This window comes from Cetorhinus maximus, chromosome 14, assembly GCF_964194155.1.
Source record: "Cetorhinus maximus chromosome 14, sCetMax3.hap1.1, whole genome shotgun sequence".
Classification (NCBI taxonomy): domain Eukaryota; kingdom Metazoa; phylum Chordata; class Chondrichthyes; order Lamniformes; family Cetorhinidae; genus Cetorhinus; species Cetorhinus maximus.
In genome coordinates, this window is record NC_135892.1 from 94,681,657 (window position 1) to 94,707,100 (window position 25,444).

The 25,444-nt window shown below is 41.4% G+C and overlaps 1 protein-coding gene across 1 annotated transcript in view; it reads right to left on the bottom strand.

The window, feature by feature from the left end:
• fmn2b (formin 2b) overlaps positions 1-25,444 on the bottom strand; it is a 399,672-nt gene that overhangs the window by 68,447 nt on the left and 305,781 nt on the right. The window contains exon 15 of the mRNA XM_078557267.1: positions 11,577-11,628. Within this exon, the coding sequence (XP_078413393.1) occupies positions 11,577-11,628 (52 nt within the window). The remainder of the gene's footprint in view (positions 1-11,576; positions 11,629-25,444) is intronic.

The window sequence follows — 25,444 nt, forward strand, 5'->3', positions numbered from 1 at the left end:
ACTCACATCTCTTTCACTTTGCATTCAGGTGGTAGCCATCCTGCAATTCACACCTCCTTTAGAGGCATCTTTTGTTCCTTTACCACTCTTTGGCCTAGCAACATGAAATTGTTTTGTCATTTAATCTCTCCTGCCTTCCACAGTAACGTAGACCTTCCCTTTTATTCTCTTCTTACCCTTCGCCCCACCCCCCCCATCCCCCCTTTCACTTGCTCAAAACCTTTTACGTTTTAAACTTCTTCCAGTTGTGATGAAAGATCACAGGCCAGAAGTGGTAATTCTGTTTCTCTCTCCACCGGTGCTGCCTGGCCCATTGAGCATTCCCAGCATTTTCTGTTTTTAAAAAAGATGAAATCATTTTTGGTTGCAACAAAACGGTCTTTGGCAACACAGACAGGCCTAAGCATAGTCATGTTGGAAATAGATAATATATCACATTGGTGCAGTGGGTTATGTTCTGAGGTTGGCTTGTGCTATATCTGGCAGTGAACTTCATACCAACAGTATTGAAATTCAAAAAGTATTGTGGCAATATCCCACCTCTTGATAAGCACAAAGAATTAGTGGTTAAGAATCTCTGAAGATTATGAAAGAGCAACAATGAGTAAATCACACCCTTTTAATCATTTATTCCACAAATTGTCAAACAAAATAATCTAATTTTTGTTTTGGAGATAGTGGATTTCTGAACTGCATAGTTATATAACATTGTCTAAGGTGGAAAACAGCCAGCAATCTGAGCATTAAAAAGAACAATGAGAATATGCCAGAGAATGTTGTGCTCTGGTCAGAAAGCACCTTGAATATTGCATCCAGTCTAGTTGTTAAAGAAATGACAGATATTCAAGCAGAGTAGGCAGTGCAGGGAAGAATCTCGAGGTCGATCCCTAGTGTCAATGGTCAGAGTTACACGGGGAGACCAGAAAGATTTAGGAATTTAAGCTTAGAAAGAGATTGTCCTCTGGACGACCTTTGAGGCATAGGAGATTATTACAGGCTATCAAAAAGTTAACCAAGGATTACTTTTAATTCAACTGTGGGATTATAACTAGGGCACTCAAATTCAAATCAGTAAAAGGTAACTTTAGGACTGACATCAAGAAATGTGTCCTCACAAAAAGCAATCAACAGCAAAATTAACTTCCCGATAGAGTGGAGGTGGTAATGGTCCTGGAATCACTTAAGAAACAACCAAATGCTACAATGGGTGGACAGTAGCATCTAATAGTGCCACTTGCTCACAAGACTAAAACCCATGGGATGAAAGGGGCAATGGCTGTGTAGATACAAATTTGGTTAGGGACAGGAAGCCGAGAGTAATGGTTGTTTTTCAGACTGGAGGTATAGAGTAGTGTTCCCCAGGGGTCGCTATTAGAAACAGTGCTCTTTTTCATGTTTACCCTGGACATGGTTAAACAGGGCATAATTTCAAAGCTGGCAAATCACTCAAAACTTGAAAATGTGGGAAACCGTGAGGAGGATAGTAACAGTTTTCAGCAGGACACAGACTGGTAAAATAGGCAGATTTAATGAAGAAAAGTGTGATGATACATTTTGATAGGATGAATGAGGAGAGGCAGTATAAACTAAGTGGTACAATTTTAAAGAGTTGTGCAGAAACTGAGGTGTACACAAATCTTTGAAGGTAGCACAAGTTGAGAAGACCATTTAAAACACCTTTGGTTTTACTAATAGAGGAGTAGAGTACAAAAGCAAGGGACATTGCTAAACCTGTTAAAAGCACTGCTTTTGCCTCAGTTGAGGTGTTAGCTTTAATTCTGTGTACCATGCTTTAGGAAGGATGTCAAGGTCTTGGAGAAGATGCAGAGGAGATTTACTAGAATGATACCAGGGAGGAGAGACTGGAAAAGCTGGGGTTGCTATCCTTAAAGCAGAGAATGTTAAGGGGAGCTTTAATAAAGGTGCTCAAAATTTTGAATGATTTTAGATTAATAAGGAGAAACAGTTTCTAGTGACAGAAGGCCTGGAAAACAGAGGACACAGATTTAAGGTGATCAGAAAAGAACCGAGGGTGGAGTGAGGAAACGATTTTTACACAGCGAGTATGAACGCTCTGGAACGTACTGCCCAAAGTAATGGTGGAAGCAGATTCAATAGAAGCGTTCAAAAGGGAATGTATAAATACTTGAAGGGAAAACATTTACAGTATGTCGGTGAGAGGGCAGGGGAATGGGATTAATTGGATCACTCTACATAAAAGCTGGCACAGATACATTGAGATGAATAGCCTCCTTTTATGCTGCATTATTTCCATGATTCTATCTCTTAGGGTGGATGAATGCAACGAGCACAGTACAGTTGTTGGATAACCAGACTAGCAATCCAGAAAACACAAGTTCAAACCTAATCATGGCATGTTGAGAACTTGCAATCAATTTTTAAAAAAATCTGGAAATAAAAGCTGATGTAACTCCACGGGTCCAGCAAGCCACTCCATTGTATTAAACTGACATAAAGGAGGACTAAATTTCGAGAAGGTAGCGTACTTTCACCTTTGCAGGGCAACTAGGCATGGCCAATGTCTGAGACTAAATAACGAAGAAATACTGAAGGCCTCCTCAACTCTAATTATTTTGTTGTTTACCTTGTTGTTAAACAACCTACATTTTCAAAAATGTTACCATGCCAAAGTGGCATACAATGAAGCTTAATTCTTAAGCGTACATTACGTATACCATTAAGGATAACAAAAAGGCGATTCACAACTGAGTGAAATTTCTTTTTGCTCTTGTCCTCTACTTTTCTTTAAAACAAACAGAAACATTGCCTTTCTTCAGTGTTTACATTATATAAGAAAAATAACACGAAACAGTCTTACAAGGTCTGAGTCACAAGGAGAAACTTAATCGGCTGCTCTTTAATAACATTTCAAAGGGATTTGTTAAAAAACAATTTTAGGTAATTTGATTTTTTTTTTGTTTGGCCATCATAAATCGCTGCTTAAATCACCAACCATCAAACCTTATTAGTTCTCATTTTCAGCGCTTTGGTCAAAGTTCAAAGTGGAATTGATCTGAAACACGAGTTCAATATGTAGCTAATTATCATATAATTACTCTATAATATGAAGGAAAACTTACAGCCATTATGAAGGCAGAAATTCAAATGATAAGTTATGATATGTACTGCCAGAAGAATTTGTCAGCCAAACATAGATTGTCTGATGGGGATTGTTCTCCACTGAATGATTTCCTGTCTCACAAACAAACATTTAGATTGTAGATGATCATTATGTGTAATGCACACTGAGGACAGTAGAGGCAATATGATGCAAGTGAGAGGAAATATTGTTTTTAATCAAATGATTACAAGATGGTGTCTGAATTGTTGCAAATTCAGTCCTATTTTCCTAACATAAAGGAGGAAAATAAGGTATAAACAAAGTGCATCTACAATATCTTGTCATCAAAAGAGCTTTCATAATTCTATGTTGGTAGAACCATAGAACCGTAGAAAAGTTATGGCACAGAAAGAGGCCATTCAACCCATTGTGTCTGCACCGGCTAACAACGAAAAATAAAAAAAAAACAAGTTGCCTATCCTAACCCCACCTTCCAGCAACTGGTCAGTAGCATTGCAAGTCACAACACTTCAGGTGCAGATCCAGGTACCTTTTAAATGAGCCACGGGTTTCTACCTCCACCACCAAACCAGGCAGTGAATTCCAAACACTCACCACCCTCTGGGTGAGGAAGTTTTTCCTTATGTCCCCTCTAATCCTTCCACCAATCACCTCAAATCTGTGTCCCCTGGTAATTGACCTCTCTGCTAGGGAAAACAGGTCTTTCCTGCCTACCATATCTAGGCCCCTCAATCTTGTACACCTCAATTAAGTCACCCCTCAGCCTCCTCTGTTCTAAGAAAAACAAGCCTATCCCATCTAATCTTTCCTCACAGCTGCAATTTTCAAGCCCCAACATCATTCTTATAAAACTCCTCTGTATTCTCTCCAGAGCAATTATGTCCTTCCTATAATATGGTGACCAGAACTGTACTCAAAAATACCAGCTGTGGCCTAACCTGCATTTTATACAGTTCCAGCATTACATCCCTGCTTTTGTATTCTATACCTCGTCCAATCAAAGAAAGCATTCCATATGCTTTCTTCACCACTTTATCTACCTGCCCTGCCACTTTCTGGAACCTGTGGGCATGCACTCCAAGGTCTCTCACTTTCTCAAACCCTCTCAATATCCTCTCATTTATTGTGTTTTACCTTCCTTTGTTTGCTCTCCCCAATTGCATTACCTCACACTTCTCTAGACTGAATTTCATTTGCTACTTTTCCACCCACTCAACCAAACCATTGATAACATTCTGGAGTCAACCACTATCGTTTTACAATCAACTACACGGACAATTTTTGTGTCATCTGCAAAGTTTCCAATCATGCTTCCCACATTTAAGTCCAAATCAATAATATATACAACAAACAGCAATGGCCCCAATGAGCCTGTGGAAAGCCACTGAAAGCAGTTTTCCATTTGCAAAAACATCCATCAACCACTACGCTTTCTTTCCTGTCACTGAGCCAATTTTGGATCCGACTCTCACATTTCCCTGCATCCCATGGGCTTTTAGAATAGGATAGTGCATCACAAGATTCTCTTTTGAAGGCTACTATACTGAATTTTTATTCCATTATCATATCAGGCAGTGCATTCTAAATCCAAATTAAATGTGTAAAATGATTTTATATCATCCCTGGTGCTTTTGCCAATACTCAGCTAGAGTATTGTGTACAATTCTGGGTGCCACACCTTAGGAAGGATGTGAACACATTGGAGAGGGTGCAGAAGAGGTTTACAAAAATGGTTCCAAGGATGAGAAACTTCAGTCATGAAGATAGGATAGAGAATTTGGGACTGTTCTCCTAAGAGAGAAGGCTAAGAGGAGATTTGATAGAGGTGTTCAAAATCATGAAGGGCTAGACGGAGTAGATAGGGAGAAATTGTTCCTACGCATAAAAGGGATCAAGAACAAGGTGGCACAGATTTAAAGTGATTTGCAAAAGAAGCAACTACGATACGAGAAAAAACTCTCACACTGCAAGTGGTTCGGGTTTGGAATGCACTGCCTGTAAGTGTGGTGGAGGCAGGCTCAATTGAGGCATTCAAGAGGACATTAGATGATCATTTGAATAGAAACAATGTGCAGGGTTATGGGGAAAAGGCTGGAGAACGGGACTGAGTCACAATGCTCATTTGGAGAGCTGGTGCAGACACGATGGGCTGAATGGCCTCCTTCTGCACTATAACAATTCTGATTCTGTGATAAGTCTGTCGGGTCTAGTTATCGACCCTTCAGCCATTGGAAACAACTTCCCTTTAATTACTTTATCTAAACCCTACATGACTTTAAATTCCTCTATCAAATGTATTTGCCTTTCTGCTCTAAGGAGAAAACCCTCAGCTTCTCCAGTCTAAGTAGCTGTAATCCCTCATCCCTGGAGTCATTCTAGTAAATTTCTTCTATACCCTCTCCAAAGCCTTCACTTTCTTCATGAAGTGTGGTGCCCAGAGTTGAACACAATACTCTAACTGGGGCTGAATTAACATTTTATATAGGTTTACCTTAACTTCTTAGCTTTTGTACTCAATGCTTCTTATTCATAAAGGCCAGGACTGTACATGTACATTAGGTGCTTTGTAAACCTTTCCTGCCACTTTCAAAGATTTGTGCACAAACACCCCCAAGTCTTTCTCTTCTTACATACCCTTTAAACTTGTAACGCCTCACAGTTTACGGCACTGAACTTCATTGGCCATACATCCAGCCATTCCACCAGTCTGTCTACGGCTTCCTCAAGTCCTACTATCACCTTTCTCGCTGTTTATGGCACTTGGAAGTTTTGTGTCGTCTACAAATTTCAAAATTATGCCTCTACTCCCAAAGCCAAGTTATTAATGTACATTACATCAGCACTATTACCACTCGGCCTTGGGGAAATCCACTGTATGATTCCAGGCCAGTCTGAAAAACAACCATTCAGCACTACTCTCAGCCTTTTGGACCTTAGCCAAGTTTGTGCTCATGCTGATACTGGCCCTTTAATCCTGCAGGCTTTATTTTTCAAACTTTCTAACAAGTCTATTATGTGCTAATTTATCAAACGTCCTCAGGCACTGCCTTCATCCATCCTCTGTTACCTCATCAAAAAACTCAACCAAATTAGTCAAAACAATTTGCCCTGAACAAATCCATGCAGAGTCTTCTCTATTAGCACATGCTTGACTGACTGACTGCTAAGTTTTTCTTGGATTACTGGGTGGAATTTGACTGTCCCCAGCCGGAGGGTTTGAACGCAGCAGGTGGTGGTGGGGTGGGGGGGGGGGGGTGGGGGGGGGTTCGTAAAATGCAGCACATGGTCTTTCTGCTGCTTATCTGCCCGTTCCGACCTGTCTCCCATTTTACTCACTGCTGAGTTCAAACAGACCCCATTTTGGCTGTTGTAAGGGTCTTGACCAGCAGCGTGGGAGCCACAGAGCAATGCAGTAGACATAAATACTCTGGAAGGGCGGATAAGGTCCACATAACCATCGTGATCTGAAGTTTTTTTTTTAAAAAGAGATGGGCAGTTAAAGTTTTTCTTTAGGAAAACAAGCTGCAGCTGTCAGTTTTAGAAACTCCCCCATTAAGCCTTGATTGACAGGCATAGGTTAGAAAAAAATTTGCATGCAGTCGGTGAACTTTCAATACAGCTCTCTATTGACATTTACCCAAAGACCATCATTCTGTCACTATGAATGCTTGGCTGAAATTCAAATAATACAATTATCTCAGTAGGGAGCTCTGAGTTCACAGTTTGATTGATAGTTCGAGAGACTATCAAAGTATTAGCTGTCTTTGATGGTGGGGTTCTAAATAGAAGTTTGTTTTTATAAGAGAGTAAACATTTGAGAAGATTTAAATGCTTGGGTTCTATAAATGGGAGTTTCTTATTCAATATCAAGTGTGTAGGAGTGATAGCATATTAGATTGTTAGAAGTTTTCAAAAAATCTTCATATGATTGCTGAGGTCTGCCCGTGGTGGATGCTGGATGGGTGGCTATGAAGGTGGTATGGAGGGTATGATGGACCTTGAAGGGTAGGAAGGGGCATGAGTTGGCATCGATTTAGCATAGAGAATATGAGGGGCCATTGAGGATGAGTGGGGCGTGGTGAGAGAGTGTGAGGTGTCAGGGCTAGAGGGCCTAACAACTTATAACACAACTGGAACAAAATCCCAGAAAACCAAGGTGTGCCTTCCAGCCTGCCACAGCACTTGCCGTGGCCACCTATGCTCTGCTTCTGGGGTTGGTGGGACTGACTCCATCCCATACCCACTCCCCATACCCCGCAGTGAAAATTGCATGTTTTAGGGTACTTTTTACTGAGGCGGGTCTGGGGGTGCGAGCTGCAAAGATTTCCCAACTTGAGCTGCCTACCTCAGCAGCCAAAATCCGGCCCTTCATGTCAACATCATACAACCTCTGTTCAGCTTCTGCTCCAACCTGCAGTGCTAATCATGACCCAATGGCTGCTTGGATTCTCTGTTTGAACATTTAAACCAGTTACCAGAGTGAATTCCTGGAAAATAAACTTCAAGCATCATCAGTTGCTGCGTCCCAATAAAAGCCATTGTCTTCAGAAGTCAGAACAACTTTATTCCATATTTAACTTGGATGCCAAACTTTGAATGGGGTGTGGGAGCAGTGACAGGAGGAATAGAAATCAACATTTTACTGCAGTGAATGACCTGCATTAATGAGCTTAGGTTGTCATCCTTGATCATTCTGGCTCTATTACATACAAAATAACACATTCTGTAGTATTCGATGGCACTCATGTTTTCCATATTTGATAACTGTGCTTCTTTTTTTGAAGACTAAATCTTGCTTCATCCTTAAGTTATCCCATAAAACCTTCCTTTTTAAAATACATAAAATTACCCCCTTCCTGACATCAAACAAAGAAAAACAGCTAAAAAGAATCACAACTGTTGTACCCATCTAGTTTGCCTGATCGCCTTCTTATTGTAATGGAGCCATACAAAACATTTGTGATAAATCTTCAACATATTAACCATGGAGCCAGTAGGACAGCTGCCGGCTGATCTATCACAGTTATCTGATTTTTAACCCAGCCATTTCATGTATTCATTCTGTTTGAACTGTCTATGCTACAGCATACAAAGTACAAATTTCTTTTGGAGGCTCACTCTAATTAGCCCTGCTCAGTGTCTCGTCTCTCTTTCCTCTCCTCTCCAATGTTTATACAATTATGTATTTCCCTAAAATTTTCCTCGTTATATTTTCCTCTTGTCCCTCATGTCAAGGCATCAAATTAATGCAAAAGGCAACTAATGCACAGGCAGCAACCGCTTGGCATTTTGCTTTGGTCATTTGGTGCCAACCAGCCACTTGCCCATGGAGGCCATTACATGATGTCAATCCTTAACTCAGTGGTCACAGTCTCAACTGAGTCAGAAGGTTAAGAGTTCAAGTCCCACTTCCATAGGCTTCGGCCCATAATCTAGGCTGTTGAAGGTGCTGTCTTTTGGATGAGACTTTTCAATGTCCCTTGGGTGGACATTAAAGATCCCACGGCATTATTCAAAGAACAGCATGAAAGTTCTTCCCAGTGTCCTGGCCAACATTTATCCCCTTAACCATATGTAAATAAATTATTATTGTTTGTTGCTGCATTTCTGTACACTACGATGATGACTACACTTTAAAAGTACTTCTTTGGTTACACCATGCATTGGGACTTTGGGAGATTATAGAAGGCACTACATAAATGCAAGCTTTTCTTCACATTGTAATCAAATTTGTAATCGTAACCAACTATACATATTCCCCGGAGGTAAGACTGGAAGGCACTGCATGTTCATGAGGAACAGGAATCTTTTTCTCATGACTTTGAGACATCCAATCAGCATTCTGCCTTAACTTTGTGAATGGCACAGATCCTTCCACTAATAGCTTAGCGAATTTACCTTGTAAGCAACCAAGTAATGCAAACAAAAACAAAAATACCTGGGAAAACTCAGAAGGTCTGATAGCATCTGCAGAGAGGAATACAGTTAATGTTTCGAGTCTGTATGACTCTTCATCAGAACTAAGAAATATAGAAATGAGGTGGAATATAAGCTGGTTGAAGGGGGGTGGGACAGGTAGAGCTGGATAGAGGGCCAGTGATAGGTGGAGGCAAAGAAGAGATTGCCAAAGATGTCATGGACAAAAGGGGTGTTGACGGTGGTGATATTAGCTAAGGAATGTGCTAATGATGACAGTAAGGGTAGAAAGCAGGACGAGCAAGGGACAGATAGCCCTAGTGGGGGTGGGGTGGGGGGGGGAAGGGATCGAAATAGGCTATAAGTTAGAGATAAAACAATGGATGGAAATACATTTTAAAATAATGGAAATAAGTGGGAAAAGAAAAAAAATATATAAAAAATTATAAATTATTGGAAAAAGGGGGATCGGAAATGGGGTGGGGATGGAGGAGAGAGTTCATGATCTAAAGCTGTTGAACTCAATATTAAGTCTGGAAGGTTGTAAAGTGCCTAGTCAGAAGATAAGGTGCTGTTCCTCCAGTTTGTGTTGAGCTTCACTGGAACATTGCAGCAGGCCAAGGATGGACATGTGGGCATGAGAGCAGGGTGGAGTGTTGAAACGGCAAGCGACAGGGAGGTCTGGGTCATGCTTGCAGACAGACCGAAGGTGTTCCGCAAAACGGTCACCCAGTCTGCGTTTGGTCTCTCCAATGTAGAGGAGACCGCATTGGGAGCAGCGAATGCAGTAGACTAAATTGAGGGAAGTGCAAGTGAAATGCAAACATCCAGTCACTAGCTTCTGCTGAATTATTTTTCTTTCAGAGTTGCGATATGTATGCAAGAAATCAGTTGATGCATTCCAAGGTTAACAATGTAAGAACTAGGAGAAGGCCATTCAGCCCTTTGAGCCCACTCTGCCATTCAATGAGATCATGGCGGAACTTCTACATCAACATCATTTTCCTGCCCTGCCCCTGTATCCTTCAATGTTTTTGAGATGTAGAAATCTGAGTCTTGAACATACTCAATGACTGATCTTCCACAGCCCTCTGGGGCAGAGAATTCCAAAGGCTCACCACCCTCCAAGTCAAGAAATTCATCCTCATCTCAGTCCTAAATGATCTGCCCCTTATTCTGAGACCATGTCCCAGACTGTGTTCCCTGTTTGGGAGAAGAAAAATAAAACCACCAGGATATTAACGTTTTAGAACAATTCCATAACCTCTGCTTGAATGTACATGTAGGGAAATGCAGGGTCAGGCTCAGCTGCAATGTATTCCCTACTCCCTGGCAAGGTTAAATAATCTGCCAGCACTCTCTGTCAAGACTCAAATGACTAATGGTCACTTGAGCAAAGTACCAAAAGATGTCTGCACTCCAAAGAGAGGGGGAGGGGAACAGATTGGTTAGTGAGAAGAAGTGAAAAAAAATGAACTCTCAGGGATGTGGTACGGAACACAGGACCCATTAGTTTATTAGATGGACCTTACCATAAGATTTAATTGACAGAGGATACATCTTCAGTACCAGCCTTGTGCAATAGTTGCCATTAATCAATTAGCCATAGTTCATTCCTGGAATTCACTTCTACCTTCAACTGTTTGCATATGTGGTTTACAAGGATTCGATTGATAAAAGCGTTGCAGTGTACATTATTGAGTGTAACAGACTGGGGAGGGCCCACGTCTAACTGTGGGCACACCAAAGGTTTATCAACATCAGCTTGCATGGTGGTGAGGGAAAACATTTCTCTTCAGCTGTGGCAATTGGGCTGCAAAGCACGTAAATGGACATCAGGTCAAAAAGGAGCTGGGATTGGTAGTGCAGTTTCCATGGTCAAATAGCTGGGTAACATTCCACTATGTATACCCAGTAAGAAATGAGTTGCGAGAGAGATATCGCAAGATTGCCAGCATATATGGCATCTTAGCCCAGTGCAAGGTGGAGAGAGAAAAAAGAAGCTCGGGGGTGGGGGGGCGGTGGAAAGAGGAAGGAAAACAGTCTGCTTGAACACTGCAACTTCATATAATTTCACTTGACATGCCCAACTTCTGTCTTTTCTCTATGTAGTTCAATTAAGAACAAAAAAAAAAGTGAACTGATTTTCATCCCGACTCATTCATTGAAGTACAATATTACCACATTCGGGAATGTTGCCATCAACAGCCAGGTCTTCCAAGATAAACAGCACCAGTGTTTGAACTAAAAGTTGATACGATCTTCAAAGCAATTAGCAACTCTTGGATGCACCACAAGACAAGAATTTCATTTTGAATGTCTGATGTGCAATAAGTGATAGAGGGAAAGAATAGTCTCCCTGATCCTTTACACCTGCAGACCCTTGTCAACTTTGGCAAATAAATATCAGTTGACTTGCACTCTTTAATAACAGCATGTCTTTCCAAATATCAATTCATTTATATATTCGGCAGTGGTTTTTGAGCAGACCATTGGAGAATACATTGCTTACCCAAGGAGATTTATACGGGATAACCAGAGGTTGGAAAATAATTACCTTTTGTGAGTTCTTGACAAGAAAGCTTCCTTAGACTCTTGATCAATCTTTGCTGTGAATCAAAAAAAAGACAGCAGTTAATAAAGCGATCAAAAGTTAACTCTAAATGCTTTCGAATTTGGGTCATTAAATAAATCTGTTGTCACTTTTAGTCTAATTTTGAAAATTATATTGGAGTTAACTTTGGCTCAAATAAGATCAATGAGAGGGGGAAGGAAACACACTTTGCTGCCCTGGACCCTTGACATTTTTGAAGCTTAATCATTAAGCACCAGTTTAAATACCCTGTACAAAATATGACATTGTATTACATTTGAGAACCTTTTCAGAAAGCCAACGGAAAACATTTGTTGGCTGTTTCTTCTGTTCACTGAACAATTAGTGCTTCAGTAGAGAACTGGAGGTTCGAAGAAAAATTAATCTAGAAATGTACAAATATATTGATGTGCTTTTCTAGAAATATCAATTCCTTTCAATACAAGGAAAACAAACCACAAATGGAATGTCAAAATTGGCTTTATTTTATCCTATCAATGATTGCCAAATTATATTCATTTGGGTGCATTAACACCATCATCATTCCAACTTTTGAATCCCAGGTTTCACAACAGCCCAGACAAATATGATGAGAGTTTCATGTTTTTGATGCCTTGAAGGATCCAAAGTCCAAACAATTCAGGGCAGTCTCATACTAGCTTAAAGTAGTTATATGTACACAGTACAAAATTGCTCAGAATTCAAAACTAAATAGCTAATAGAATGCTGCAAGGACAGCTTCTGTCTTTAGCAGAGAATTCACCTTCGAATCTGCAATGATCAAACATACTGCTTAGCAAGTAGTAGAAGAAAATTTATTCTAATTCCTGGTTATGCATTTTGCGATTTTTGAATAATCAATGTTGACAGTAAACATCCAAAAAAAAAATAGCATTCTATTCTCAGATCTGCATCTGATAGGAGTACCGTATCATGACTGACACCTCAGACCGAAATCTCTTGCTAATAGTTGCCCCATTTCCCATTGTGCAGGCAAAATAGAAGGTGTCATTAACTTCTGCACAATGGGGAAACTTTTATCAGTTGCTGCTGGTCTTGAATGCATGCCTGTATAAAAATCTGAATATTTTCAACAGAAAGCCAAGGGGCAATCATATTTGTTATTGAATGAGTAAAATAAGATATTTAAATTCTTCCATTTAGCTTCTCAGCTCCAGGGAGAAAAATAGTCTCTCCAAAGAACTGAAGCCTTTCATCTCCTCTGCAGTCTCTCACTCTAAAGGTCCATCCAAAAGTGAGGCTTCCAGGATTGAACACAAAATTCAACCTAAGCCCTAACTACTGGTGGTGGCTAAGGTCCTAACTAGTGGTGGTGGCTAAGGGTGGGGGTACACTACTATGGTTGGTGAGTTTAAGCCAAAGTGGCAGGGGACTGAGGCATTAGCTTAAAGAAGTAGAAAAGAAAAATAAAGTGCATAGAGGAGTCCTAGAGAAGGAAGTAATATCATATTAGATAGGAGCAGACAAAGAATAGAATGATAAGTGCAGTGAATAAGGTTAGTGAGTTAGAGGCAAAAATAGCCATATGATGTATTCACCTGACATCACATATTTTCTTCTTCATCTTAATCCTTAAATCTTTTGTCATCACGGGCCTCTGGATTTTTTTGCCCTACCTTTCCCCTTTATGGGAATATACCTTGACTGTGCCCAAACACACACTTCAAACACTACCTGCTAATCTTTGATTCCAGTTTATTTGGGTCAGATCCATTCTTGCTCCATTGAAGTTGGTTTTCACCCTGTTAATTATTCCTACTCTGGTTTGTTCTTTGTCCTTTTCCATAGCCAGCCTATACCTTGTTATACAATGATCACTGTCCTATGGATGTTCCCTCCTGACAATGATCCACTTGGCCCACCTCATTCCCAAGAACTAGATCTAACAGTGCCTTCTTTCATCTTGGACTGAAAACATACTGCTGTGGAAAATTCTCCTAAGCACACTCTAGGAATTCTTGCCCTGCTCTGCCCTTTAACTATTACTTTCCCAATTTATATTTGGACAATTCAAGTCCCCCATTATAACTACTCTATAATTCTTGCACCACTCTGTAATTTTCTTGCAAATTTATTCTTCTACATTTTCCCCACTAGTTCATGGCCTATAGACTATGCTGAGAAATGTAATTACACCTTTTTTGTTCCTTGGCTCTAGCCAAATAGATTCTGTCCTTGATCCCCTCTCTCAAGTGCTGCAATGTTCTCCTTAACCAATACTGCCACCCATCTCCCTTTCCTTCCTTTCCTATATTTTCTGTACATCTTGTATCCAGGACTATTTAATACCCAGTCCTGCCCTTTTTGGATCTTCAACTGGGATAATGCTTGAATAAAGAGAAAGGAGGGTGGGGTTATATGACCTGTTCTGAAGTCTACCTGACAGTAAGCCTGGGTGGTTTGATTGTTAGAGATCAAAGGAAGGCTTAGATTGTTTTGCTGGGAAGAAGGTGCAAGGTATTTACGCTTAAAGATAATTGCGGCAGCCTATATGTTACCTAGACACTGCAAGTCCCAGAAATAAAGTGTTGAGTATGTTAAACAGTTGTGCTTTAAACTCTCCACTTAACTCCAAGATAAAAGAAAGTTGGGCTCTCAAGGGTAGCTAGTTAGCATTTCTACCTGGATACAAGGCCCATGTGATTCACGTAGCCATGGGGAAGGAGGCAGAGAAAGCCATTAGAGGATTTCTTAGAATAGCATTGAATATCAAAAGCAGTTTTTTGGAGAGTCTGCATGGATTCAAGAGAGAGGAAGCAGCTTGAGGCCAAAGAAATCTTTATGGCTTGTCATGCACGAATATGGGTGGAAGGTCATGTCCAGGTTGAAAAGACAAAATTCATGGAGAGTTAAGATGAGGCTGGTAGTTGCCTAGCTTGAGCTAGAGGAAGAGTCTCCAGGAAAAGAAAACCTCACTGTGAAGGCACTTATAACAATGCAAGTTACCAGGCTGAGAAAAGAAAAGAGCAGGAATAAACCCCTGGGACCTAAGAATCACTTTGGATTGATTCTGGGAAAACTGAACGTCCATGTAAAGGATAGTATAAAATATTTCAGTGATGTGTACTTTCTCATTTCGGCAAAGAAGAAGAAAGGGGGGTGGGTGGGGGTATTCTGTTCTGTAGTTTAAAGTGTAAGTTGCCTACAAAAAGAAATAGGGCTTAGTCATTAGTACTTTTTCTAGTCATTCATTGCAGTAAACGTTTTAAGCATTTCACCTTTTATTGTGTTATTCTTTTAGTTCTTGGCTGGAAGTTCTTTTTTTTTTTAAAAAGTTATTGGTCTCTACGGAGATTGTAACACTACAAGGTTAGGTTGGAGATGCTGGAGTTGTTCTCCTTTGGAACAAAGGAGACAGAGGGGCAATCTTATGGAGGTTTACAGGGTTATGACAGGTATAGATAAGGTAGAAATAGAAATGCTGTTCCCATTAGCTGACGCTACAAGGATGAGGGGACACGGGATTAACATTTTGGGTAAGAGATACAGTATGGGCTGTGGGGGAAATGTGAGGAAGAACATGTTCTACACAGTGAATGGTAATGACCTAGAACACACTGTCTGAGCAGGCCATGAAATCAGAAAAGATCAATGATTTTGAAAGCAAATTGGATTGGTACTTGAGGGAAATAATTTTCAGGGCTATGGGGATGGAGCAGGGACATGGGACTGACTGGACCGGACTGTTCTACAGAGCCAGCATGGCTGGATGGGCTGATTGTCCTCTTTCTATGCTGTGATGACTTTATGACACAGTGCGGCAAATTCACAGAGGTGTAAAACTAATTTTCTTTAAAAGGATGGCCAAGAAACAGTCATTCATAATCTTAGAATATATAACAGATAATGCTGATTTGGTTTACAAATATATAATTGAAAAATTAATGAAAGCAAACTCCCATAATTTCATTCACAAGCAAAAAAAAACAGCTATTGTGTTCACCTGCACAGGCAGATGGGGCCTTGGTTTATTGTCTCATCTGAAAGACACTACCCTGTTAATGCAGGACTCCCTCTTTACTGACAGTTCATCTCAGTACTACGTCATATTGGATGATTCCATAATCATTGAGTCCACCTTGAAAAATTACTGACTTCCCATTCTTGATATCCAGTGATGCAAAAGCAGGATGCGCCAGCCCCCAAGTAGGAGCACTAGATTCTGCAAGCACTCAAATTCTGAATGAACCAGACCAAAACCAGTAATGAAGCAAATTGAGCCCAGTTAAATTGTGTGAAATCTTGCTCGATAATGAATTTAATGCTTCTGTTTAGCGGAAACCACAGTGCTCATAAATGTAAGATTCTGCTGATATAACAACTTTTAGAAAGAGAAACAGTTACATGGGCTGAGGAACACACTCCTTCTTCAGACGTCAACACTACCATCAATCCTCCTTTTTCCAGAAACACCTCCCATTGTCTCTTGAACACACACTTGTACAATCCAGCCCAACTGCCCTCCCTGGCAGCTAAAGCTGAGCTGTAACTTTTTGGGTGAAGAAAAGTTCAATCTGATCTAATTTTCTCACTTCTAACTTCGTAAACCTTTCAAACTTGCAACTCCAGTTATTTGGGTTTCTGGCAATGTCTTTACATATGGTATTTGTAATTCATATTTTGATCTCTACTAAAAGTTTGGGGGAACTTGCAGCAGACTTTATAACCTATTAAAATTCCTAAAAAAAAATGTTTCCAGTTCTGATACGATTGCTGGAAGCTGTGCTCGCACGTTGCAGATAGTTGACCATAGCTTTAATATGCATAATCTCAGAGTAAGGAGGTGCCCATTTAAGACAGAGATGAGGAGGAATTTCTTCTCTCAGAGGGTCGTGAATCTGTGGAATTCTTTACTGCAGAAGGCTGTGGAGGCTGGGTTAAGTATATTCAAAGATAAAAGCAAAAAACTGAGGATGCTGGAAATCCAAAACAAAAATACCTGGAAAAACTCAGCAGGTCTGGCAGCATCTGTGGAGAGGAACACAGTTAACGTTTCGAGTCTGTATGACTCTTCATCAGAACTTAGTTCTGTTGAAGAGTCATACGGACTCAAAACGTTAACTGTGTTCCTCTCCACAGATGCTGCCAGACCTGCTGAGTTTTTTCAGGTATTTTTATTTTTGTTAAGTACATTCAAGGCTGAGATAGATAGATTTTTAATCAGTAAAGGAACAAGGGTTATGGGAAAAAGGCAGGAAAGTAGAGTTGAGGATTATCAGATCAGCCATGATCTCACTGAATGGCGGAACAGACTCAGTGGCGGAATGGCCTGCTTCTGCTCCTACATCTTGTGGTCTTGTAGTTGGTTCCAGGCTAAGTTATCGCCTTGTGACATCTACCAAACTCAGTGACTAAAGCGGTTGCTTTACAGCAATGCTTCTCAAAGTGTGGTCCATGGACCACTGGCCCTCCAGCTGGTCCCCAGGCTGGTCCAAACGCAAGTCACTAACACACAACGCCATGGCTGAGCCATTAGTGAAAGCAGGCCATAATCCTCATCCCCACCGCCAGACCGACTCCCGTGTATGTAGCATGCGTTGCCACAAGCACGAGCAATAATGTGGGTTTATCAGCAAGATTTAGGTTGTTGGTATAATATACGCTGCAGGGTCAGGTTTTCAACACCTGTGGTACTGAAAACAAAGAGGAAGCAGCTGAACATGGAGCCTGGTGTGAGACAGAAGCTCTCCAGCTTAGAAACAAACATCACCTCACTGGAGGCAAGGTGAAGAAGGGTCATACAGACTCAAAAAGTTAACTCTGTTTCTCTCTCCACAGATGCTGCTAGACCTTAGTTTTTCCAGCATTTTCTGTTTTTGTTTCAGATTTCCAGCATCCGCAGTATTTTGCTTTCACCTCACTAGCGTCTCATCAAAAGCAATGCTATTCTTCCCATTAACTCTGAAGAGTTTGTTTGCAGTGGCAAATGAAAACAGGCAAGGTAGGACCGGTAGGTGGTCCGTAGGGTCGTTTGCCTTGTCCAAGTCATATATTGACAAAAACGTTTGGGAACCACTGCTTTAAGTTAAGGTAAGGGTCGTGGTGCCTTGGACCAGATGACTTTAGAATGCTGTGATGCAATTGCTGTATCACATGACAAAACAGATCGCATTGTGGATGGGACTGAGTAAATATTAAAATTATTCTTTGCGAGTTAAAAGAAAGGGAATTAAAATACAAGATGCACACAGCTTAAACACATTGGACCTGATTTTTCCCTCGAATGCTAAATTTTGTTTACCAGATACCAATTTATTTGGTTAGCCTGTGGGGATGGAAATATTGCCGGAGTTGTGTATAGCTAGCGAAATTAAAGGCAACAAGTTCAGAAAGCCTGGACTTCAGTCAGTCAACAAGAGTGAGATACATGAAATATCCCTTAACACTGTCCAAGATTTGCTGGATTTCCACCTAGTGGATCACTTGGTATTGCAACACTGCCGTAAATTTTAGTTGCAAGAAGTTTGGAATGAGCACCTGCCTGTGTGGCATTTCCCTTTTGACCCCCCCCTTGCCTTCATAATTTGGTTTTCACAGATATGCAGAGCATTGCATTTGTAAAGGTGCCAGTGGTATCTCAGTCAGACGCTGGTTCCTTTGAATCACAAACATTCTTGTTTCAAGCCCCACTCCAGAAACCTGAGCATATATTCTAGGCTGATGTTTCAGTACACTACTGAGGGTGTTCCACATGGGGAACATGAAATGTTAAACAGAGGCCTAATCTGCCAGTTCAGGCAACAGTAAAAGAACAAAATGATAGGTGCGATAGCAGTGTAAATCTATCACATTCTCCGGGCATTCCAAAGCACTTTACAATCAGTATTTTTGAACTGTAGCTTTAAAACACATACAATTTGCATACACAGCCAGGCCCCACAAACAGCAAAGAAACAATGAACATATCACCCATTTTAAGTATTGGCTGAGGGATAACTGTCGGCTGGGTCATCAGGAAAACTCTCCTGATCTCTGATCCAAAGATTGCATGGCATTTGTCATAGAACGGGGGCTCACCTGGTGACCTGGCCCACATTTTTTCTTCAACAAAAAAAAACAAATAGTTGGTTATTAATCTCATTGTTGTTTTTGGAATCTTGAGAGAAAATTCACTATGGTGTTTACCTACATTATAACATTGACAGCACTTCAAAAGTAATCCAATAAGTGAGGGAACATGAAAGGCACTACGTCAATGCAAATTCTTTCCCTTCCATTCTAAGTGCATTCAATAATCATAATATTCTCTCCTATCCAGCGCCCACTAAGGAGGCAAGTCCGTTAAGTCAGGAAATTTTAAAATAAAGCAAGAGCAAATTATCCAGCGGTTCTTTTGAAGGTGATGAATTCATCACAGTGAAAAGCTAAAAGTAGCAAGGGTGCGAGATTTCTATCTACGATTCTGTTTATGGAACACAAGAAAATTCTGGATCACTCAGCAGAGGTACAGTTTTACTCATTCGTATGAAAGAAATTCAATCTCCGCCTACAAAAAAAGGATTATTTATAGAGGGACTCGATCCTTCAAAAATTCACAGCAAGTTAGACAATCTGCCAGCTCGGGTAGTTTTGTTTAAGTTGGAGACAGACCTTCAGATCTTGAACTGAAGGAAACAACAGTAAGTGACCTTCAAGTCTAGCCAGAGCACTGAGCTAAGCAGGTAAGAATAGAAAAAGATGAATGAAACAGCAATAAAAATTAACAATGAAACATGAAAATGATAAAGAACCCTATAAAAAAGGGGAAAAAGACACGTTATAAAAACACAACGTCAAGCTTCATCAGTTTGAGAGAGAGATGAGGGCTTGGTGTGAAAGAAACCATCTATGTATAGATTGGACTTCTTTCAAACAAAGTCAAAATAAAAAGTCCAGATTAGAATGTTAGTAAATGGTCTACCAATCTACTTCATTTGTCCAACTTAGATTTCATTAAAAAAAGATTTTGCTTGGTTTTTACATGATACAACAACAAAATTTTAAGTAGATCGAGCTAAACATCCGCTTTGCAAAACATGCAGAGTCTTTCCATGAAAAATTTCACAGCAGCCTCATGCTTATTGGTCCAAGACATGGACATTCCATGAAGACAGTGTGGTCCAAATATTTTTGGTTTCAATCAAGCTATGGATTAAACAAAAGGTAAACATACTTCACACTTCATTGTTCAACATTGGTAGGCACTGGGTTCCCAAGTGTTATCAGTTGAACTTTAGACTGATAATACTCTTCTCTCGTCCCCACAATAAGGAAGTTATTTACGCACAACCATTTAACAGCACTTCCGTCATAATGGATATAGCAGCAGGCACCAGGTTAAACGTTGGCACTGGTGGTTATCAGGACAATGGCAACTCAATTTTGGACATGAACAAGGATGAGCATAGCTATAACCCAATAGATGTATTTAACCAACCATACGAATAAAATTCACTGGCTGTCCATGCTGATATAGGTGTCAGTATAGTAGTGATTGTAAATCAGGAGAGATTAAGAAAACCACAAGGATCTACAAGATTACAATCTAAGTTTATTCAGAGACAAGGACAGTATTTAACGAAGACAATGGCAGTCTTGCTCGCTGGCCAAAGAGCCAGCGAGAGCCTTCCGTTGCTTCCTTTTGGAAAGGCCCACTGAATTAAGTGTCAATCAGACACTTAACTAGGCAGCGGCAGGCCTTCCCAGGATCAGAAGTCCCACCTGACAAAAGCTATTAGTCAGTATTATCTGCTCGGCACTGCCACCAGGGAGGCAGAGGCTGCTGCCACCCAAAGCCCAGGATCACCAATGGACTTGGCCGCAGTTGTGTGATGGTGGGAGGGGAGATCGTGGGGAGTAGCAGCAGCAAGGGCAGGGGGTGACTCACAACGGTCCCCCTATCAGGCACGGAGTGCCTTTGAATGAGGGAGTCAGGGTTCAAGTTTCATAAAAAACTGAATAAAAAGCCATCTCCATGAAGATCTCATCAAGTAATATATCATAAAGTATTTTGCTATTACTTTATCTCATCTCCCTGTCCTCCCAGATGGAAATCTATCTTCTGAGGAAAGTGTTAATTACCAGTTTATAACATTCAAGGGCATCAAACTTTCTCCAGTCTGTGATACCTGTTTGTCCTATCAAAACAACAGAGGCCATTGTGCAAAGATGTTTAACCACAAAGGCTGCATGGCACCACTACTCTTACGAGTACATGCAGACACTGCTGTACTTGGCAGTACTCTCAGTTATTGGCAATGAACCTGAAACACTTCAGTTCATACCACCAAAAGGGACAGCGTGCCATTTGTTCTTCAAACCGGGTCTTCCTGAGGTGATGCTGAGACTTATCCCAGGTGATAGCCCATTCCAGACCCGGAACAGAGAAGCAGTTTCAACTGCTTCCCATAAAGACTCTAGCAACAGCGTTTCGAAATGCAAATTATTTGGGGATAGGTATACAAGGAAGCTTTTGTACTTTATAAAGGCTGGAATCAGAGGCGTTTGATAGCCATCCTGAGGGTGTTAGTGCCTTGTAGCCAGTTCATTCTAACCATGTTGCACTGAAAAAACTTCTTGTGGAACTCTGTTGTGCTGGCAATGACTTCAACGATGCATAGTTGCCACACACAGGTCATTAGTCTTGCTGAACCACTTAAATAAATTGTGGCTCAGCGATGTATGCTTAATGTTTAGACTCAGTAAGCCAAAACCCCCATGAATTCTGGATCCAATAAGTATCAGCAGGAAAACAGTATTCCTAGCCACAAAAAGTCTTATCCAAAAATAAAAATTTACGAGTTTATTTGCACAGTATCTCCCTTCTCTGTAAATCTTCAAACATTCCCAAGAAAACACTCGTGAATGCTGTAGGACGCGCTCAGAAATGGGAACACAAGACTGATGCTAGCCATCCATGTGAATTAGGTGGGGTTCTCTTTTCGCTTATTTGTAGGAGGGCAGAGTTGTCAGCACAGTTGCGGGACAGTGGAAGGATGGCAGCTGGCAGAGACAAGTCTCTTTTTGCTTCCCAACTGGAATTTTTCTCTGGCCAGATTCCCTGTGGAATAAAGTGGGCACCATCCCAAGTCTGGGCTGGGATTTGAACCTTAGCTGCCATGCTAAGGATTGCCTGAATACTTTTCTGGTGCCTGTTCAAGTTTTCCAGAGTTACTTTCACTTGCTCCTGTAAGTGGCATGAGATCAAAGAAGTAACCTTCACTAACCCAATAGCCTGCTTGGCTTTCCAGCAACAACAACTTATACTTATACTTATATATATATATATATATATATATATATATAGCACCTTTAACATAATGAGACATCCCAAGACACTTCGCAAGTTTATAAAACAAAGCATGACACAGAGTCACAAAAACTTGGTCAAAGAGGTAGATTTTAAGGAAGGTCTTAAAGGAGTAACATGAGATAGTGAGGAAGAGAGGTGCAGGGATGGAATTCCAGAATTCGATGTAGAGGCAAGGGTTAACATCAGAAGCATACATGATGTTGATCTAATATTGATGTCAGATCACATGTCTGAGAAGTGAGAGAGATGTGGGAGGAGGAGAAGCTCCAACTTTATGTAGCTGTCCAAATGTGTAAATACTTGCTTTAAATAAAGAGCAATGGTTTTGAGAAACTACAGACTCTAGCAGCATACTTTGGGAAAACAGACAATCCTGAAAACCCCTGTCTAGACCCCAACCACACAACAAAACACTTGGGACCTAAGTAACTGAAGGCATGGTCACCAATGGTGGTGCAATCATAATTGGGGGTGCACAACAGGCCAGAATTAGAGGAGTGCAGACAGCTCTGGGGATTGTGGGGCTGGAGGAAATTATAGAGACAGGGAGGGGCAAGGCCACAGAGGGAATTGAAAACAAGAATGAGAATTTTAAATGTTAAGATGTCATATGGCTGGAAGCCAATGTAGGTCAGCAAGCATAGGGATGAGGGGGGAAAGGGAATTGCTGAGAGTTAAGATATGGGCAGCAGAGTTTTGGATGACTCCAAGTTTACAGAGGGTGGCATGTGGGGGACTGTTAATTACATTAAGGTATCCACAAGTGTTTGCTCAACCAAACGTTCTGTCTGGTCCATGTTATCCATAATGGCTTCTATCCACTGTTAAAGTGCATGTTTTATCAGCATCAATTTTCGTGTGAGCTGTTTCCAAATTGGCCCAGTGGACTTGGCATGAAGCATCAACATCTGAAGTGTTCTTCCCACACTGAAGTTTGTTGCCTCTCGCCATTTTTGGACCAAATCTTTCTTGGACGTTACACGAGGATTCTACTGTGACCGATTGTCTAGCACAATTTTGGGGGTAGAATGGCAAAAGTTTGTCTAGTGTATACATCCAGACATTGGGATGTGGTTTGGTTGGTTGTGTATTGATTCCTCTTCTTAAATGAATACAAGTACTGAACAACAGCAAGTTGCGCTTGGTATTGGGATTCACTTGCTAAGACATTGGTTTGGAGCTTGCAATAGACAACGTCAAAGCTAAGGACCTAAACTGTGGGAAGTGATCAGCTGGGAAAGCCAGATGGGGCATGCAGAACTGATTACATTTCAAACCCAAACATAGCACCTTTGTCAGTTAACACTGATATCTGACCACTGACAGTGGTCCAGTCTCCAAATACAGAAGTCGAGTTGCACCTCATTGGCGAATACAGTAAATGGCTTCATGGGAATCCCCAAAATCGTTCCCATTCATCTTGAACAAAAAGGTGGTAGGGGCGAGGTGCTGAAGGGGGATTAAAAATGGGAGATATTCATTTTCCCTTTGTGGGATGAAGGGATTACGTGTTTTCTACTTGATGAGTAAGGAAGTGAGGGAATGCTAGTTTGCTTGCCATATGTATCGTCATGCTCATTGCTTGCATCTCATTCAACTTATTTTTTAATTCATTCATTCTTTCAAGGGATATGCGCTTCATTGGCTGGGCCAGCATTTATTGCCCATCCCCAGTTGCCCTTGAGAAGATGGTGGTGAGCTGCCTTCTTGAACCACTGCAGTGTATGTGGTATAGGTACACCCACAGTGCTGTTAGGGAGTTCCAAGATTTTGACCCAGTGACAGTGAAGGGACAGCGATATATTTCCAAGTCAGGATGGTGAGTGGCTTGGAGGGGAACTTCCAGGTGGTGGTGTTCCAGTCCATCTGCTGCCCTTGTCCTTCTAGATAGAAGTGGTCATGGATTTGGAAGGTGCTGTTGAAGGAACCTTGATGAATTCCTGCAGTGCATCTTGTAGATGGTATACACTACTGCTACTGCGCACCAGTGGGGGTGGGAGTGAATGTTTGCGGAATGTGGCGCTAATAAAGTGGGCTGCTTTGCCCTGGATGGTGTCAAGCTTCGAGTGTTGTGGGAGCTACACTCATCCAGGCAAGTGGGGAGTATTCCATCACACTCCTGACTTGTGCCTTGTAGATGGTGGGCAGGCTTTAGAGAGTCGGGAGATGAGGTTTCTCGCTGCAGGATTCCTAGCCTTTGACCTGCTCTTGTAGCCATAGTATTTATATGGCTAGTCCAGCACAGTTTCTGGTTAATGGCAACTCTCAGGATGTTGATAGTGGGGGATTCAGTGATGGTAATGTCATTGAACATCAATGGGCGATGGTTAGATTCTCTCTTGTTGGAGGTGGTCACTGCCTGGCACTTGCGTGGCATGAAGGTTACTTGCCAATTGTCAACCCAAGCCTGGATATCGTCCAGGTCTTGCTGCATTTGGACATGGACTGCTTCAGTATCTGAGGAGTCACAAATGGTGCTGAACATTGTGTAATCATCAGCAAACATCCCGACTTCTGACCTTATGATGGAAGGAAGGTCACTGATGAAGCAGCTAAAGATGATTGGACTGAGGACACTACCCTGAGGAACTCCTGCAGTGATGTCCTGGAGCTGAGATGACTGACCCCCAACAAACACAACCATCTTCCTTTGTGCTAGGTATGACTCCAACCAGTGGAGAGTTTCCCCTGATTCCCATTTTTGCTAGGCCTCCTTGGTGTCACACTCGGTCAAATGCGGCCTTGATGTCAAGGGCAGTTACTCTCACTTTGTTTTGGGAGTTCAGCTCTTAATTCCATGTTTGAACCAAGTTTGTAATGAGGTGAGAGCTGAGTGGCCCTGGCGGAACCCAAACCGGGGATCAGTGAGCAGGTTATTGCTAAGCAAGTGCCGCTTGATAGCAATGTGATGACCACTTCCATTGCTTTACTGATGATCAAGTGTAGAATGATGGGGTTGTAATTGGTCAGGTTGGATTTGTCCTGCTTTTAATGTACAGGACATATCTGGGCAATTTTCCACATAGCTGGGTAGATGCTAGGGTTGTAGCTGAACTGAAAAAGCTTGGCTAGGAGCGTGGCAAGTTCTGGAGCACAAATCTTCAGTACTATTGCCAAAATATTGTCAAGGCCATAGCCTTCGCAGTATCCAGTACCTTCAGCCGTTTCTTGATATCACATGGAGTGAATTGAATTGGCTGAAGACTGGGATCGGTGATGCTGGGGACCTCCAGAGGAGGCTGAGATAGATCATCCACTTGGCACTTCTGGCTGAAGATTGTAGCAGATGCTTCAGCTTTATCTTTTGCACTGACGTGCTGGGCTTCTCAATCATTGAGGAAGGGGATATTTTTGGAGCCTACTCCTCCAGTGAATTGTTCAATTGTCCGCCCCCATTCACGACTTGATGTGGCAGGACTGCAGAGCTTAGATCTGATCCGTTGGTTGTGGGATCGCTTAGCTCTGTCACTTGCTGCTTATGCTGTTTGGCACGCAAGTACTCCTGTGTTATAACTTCACC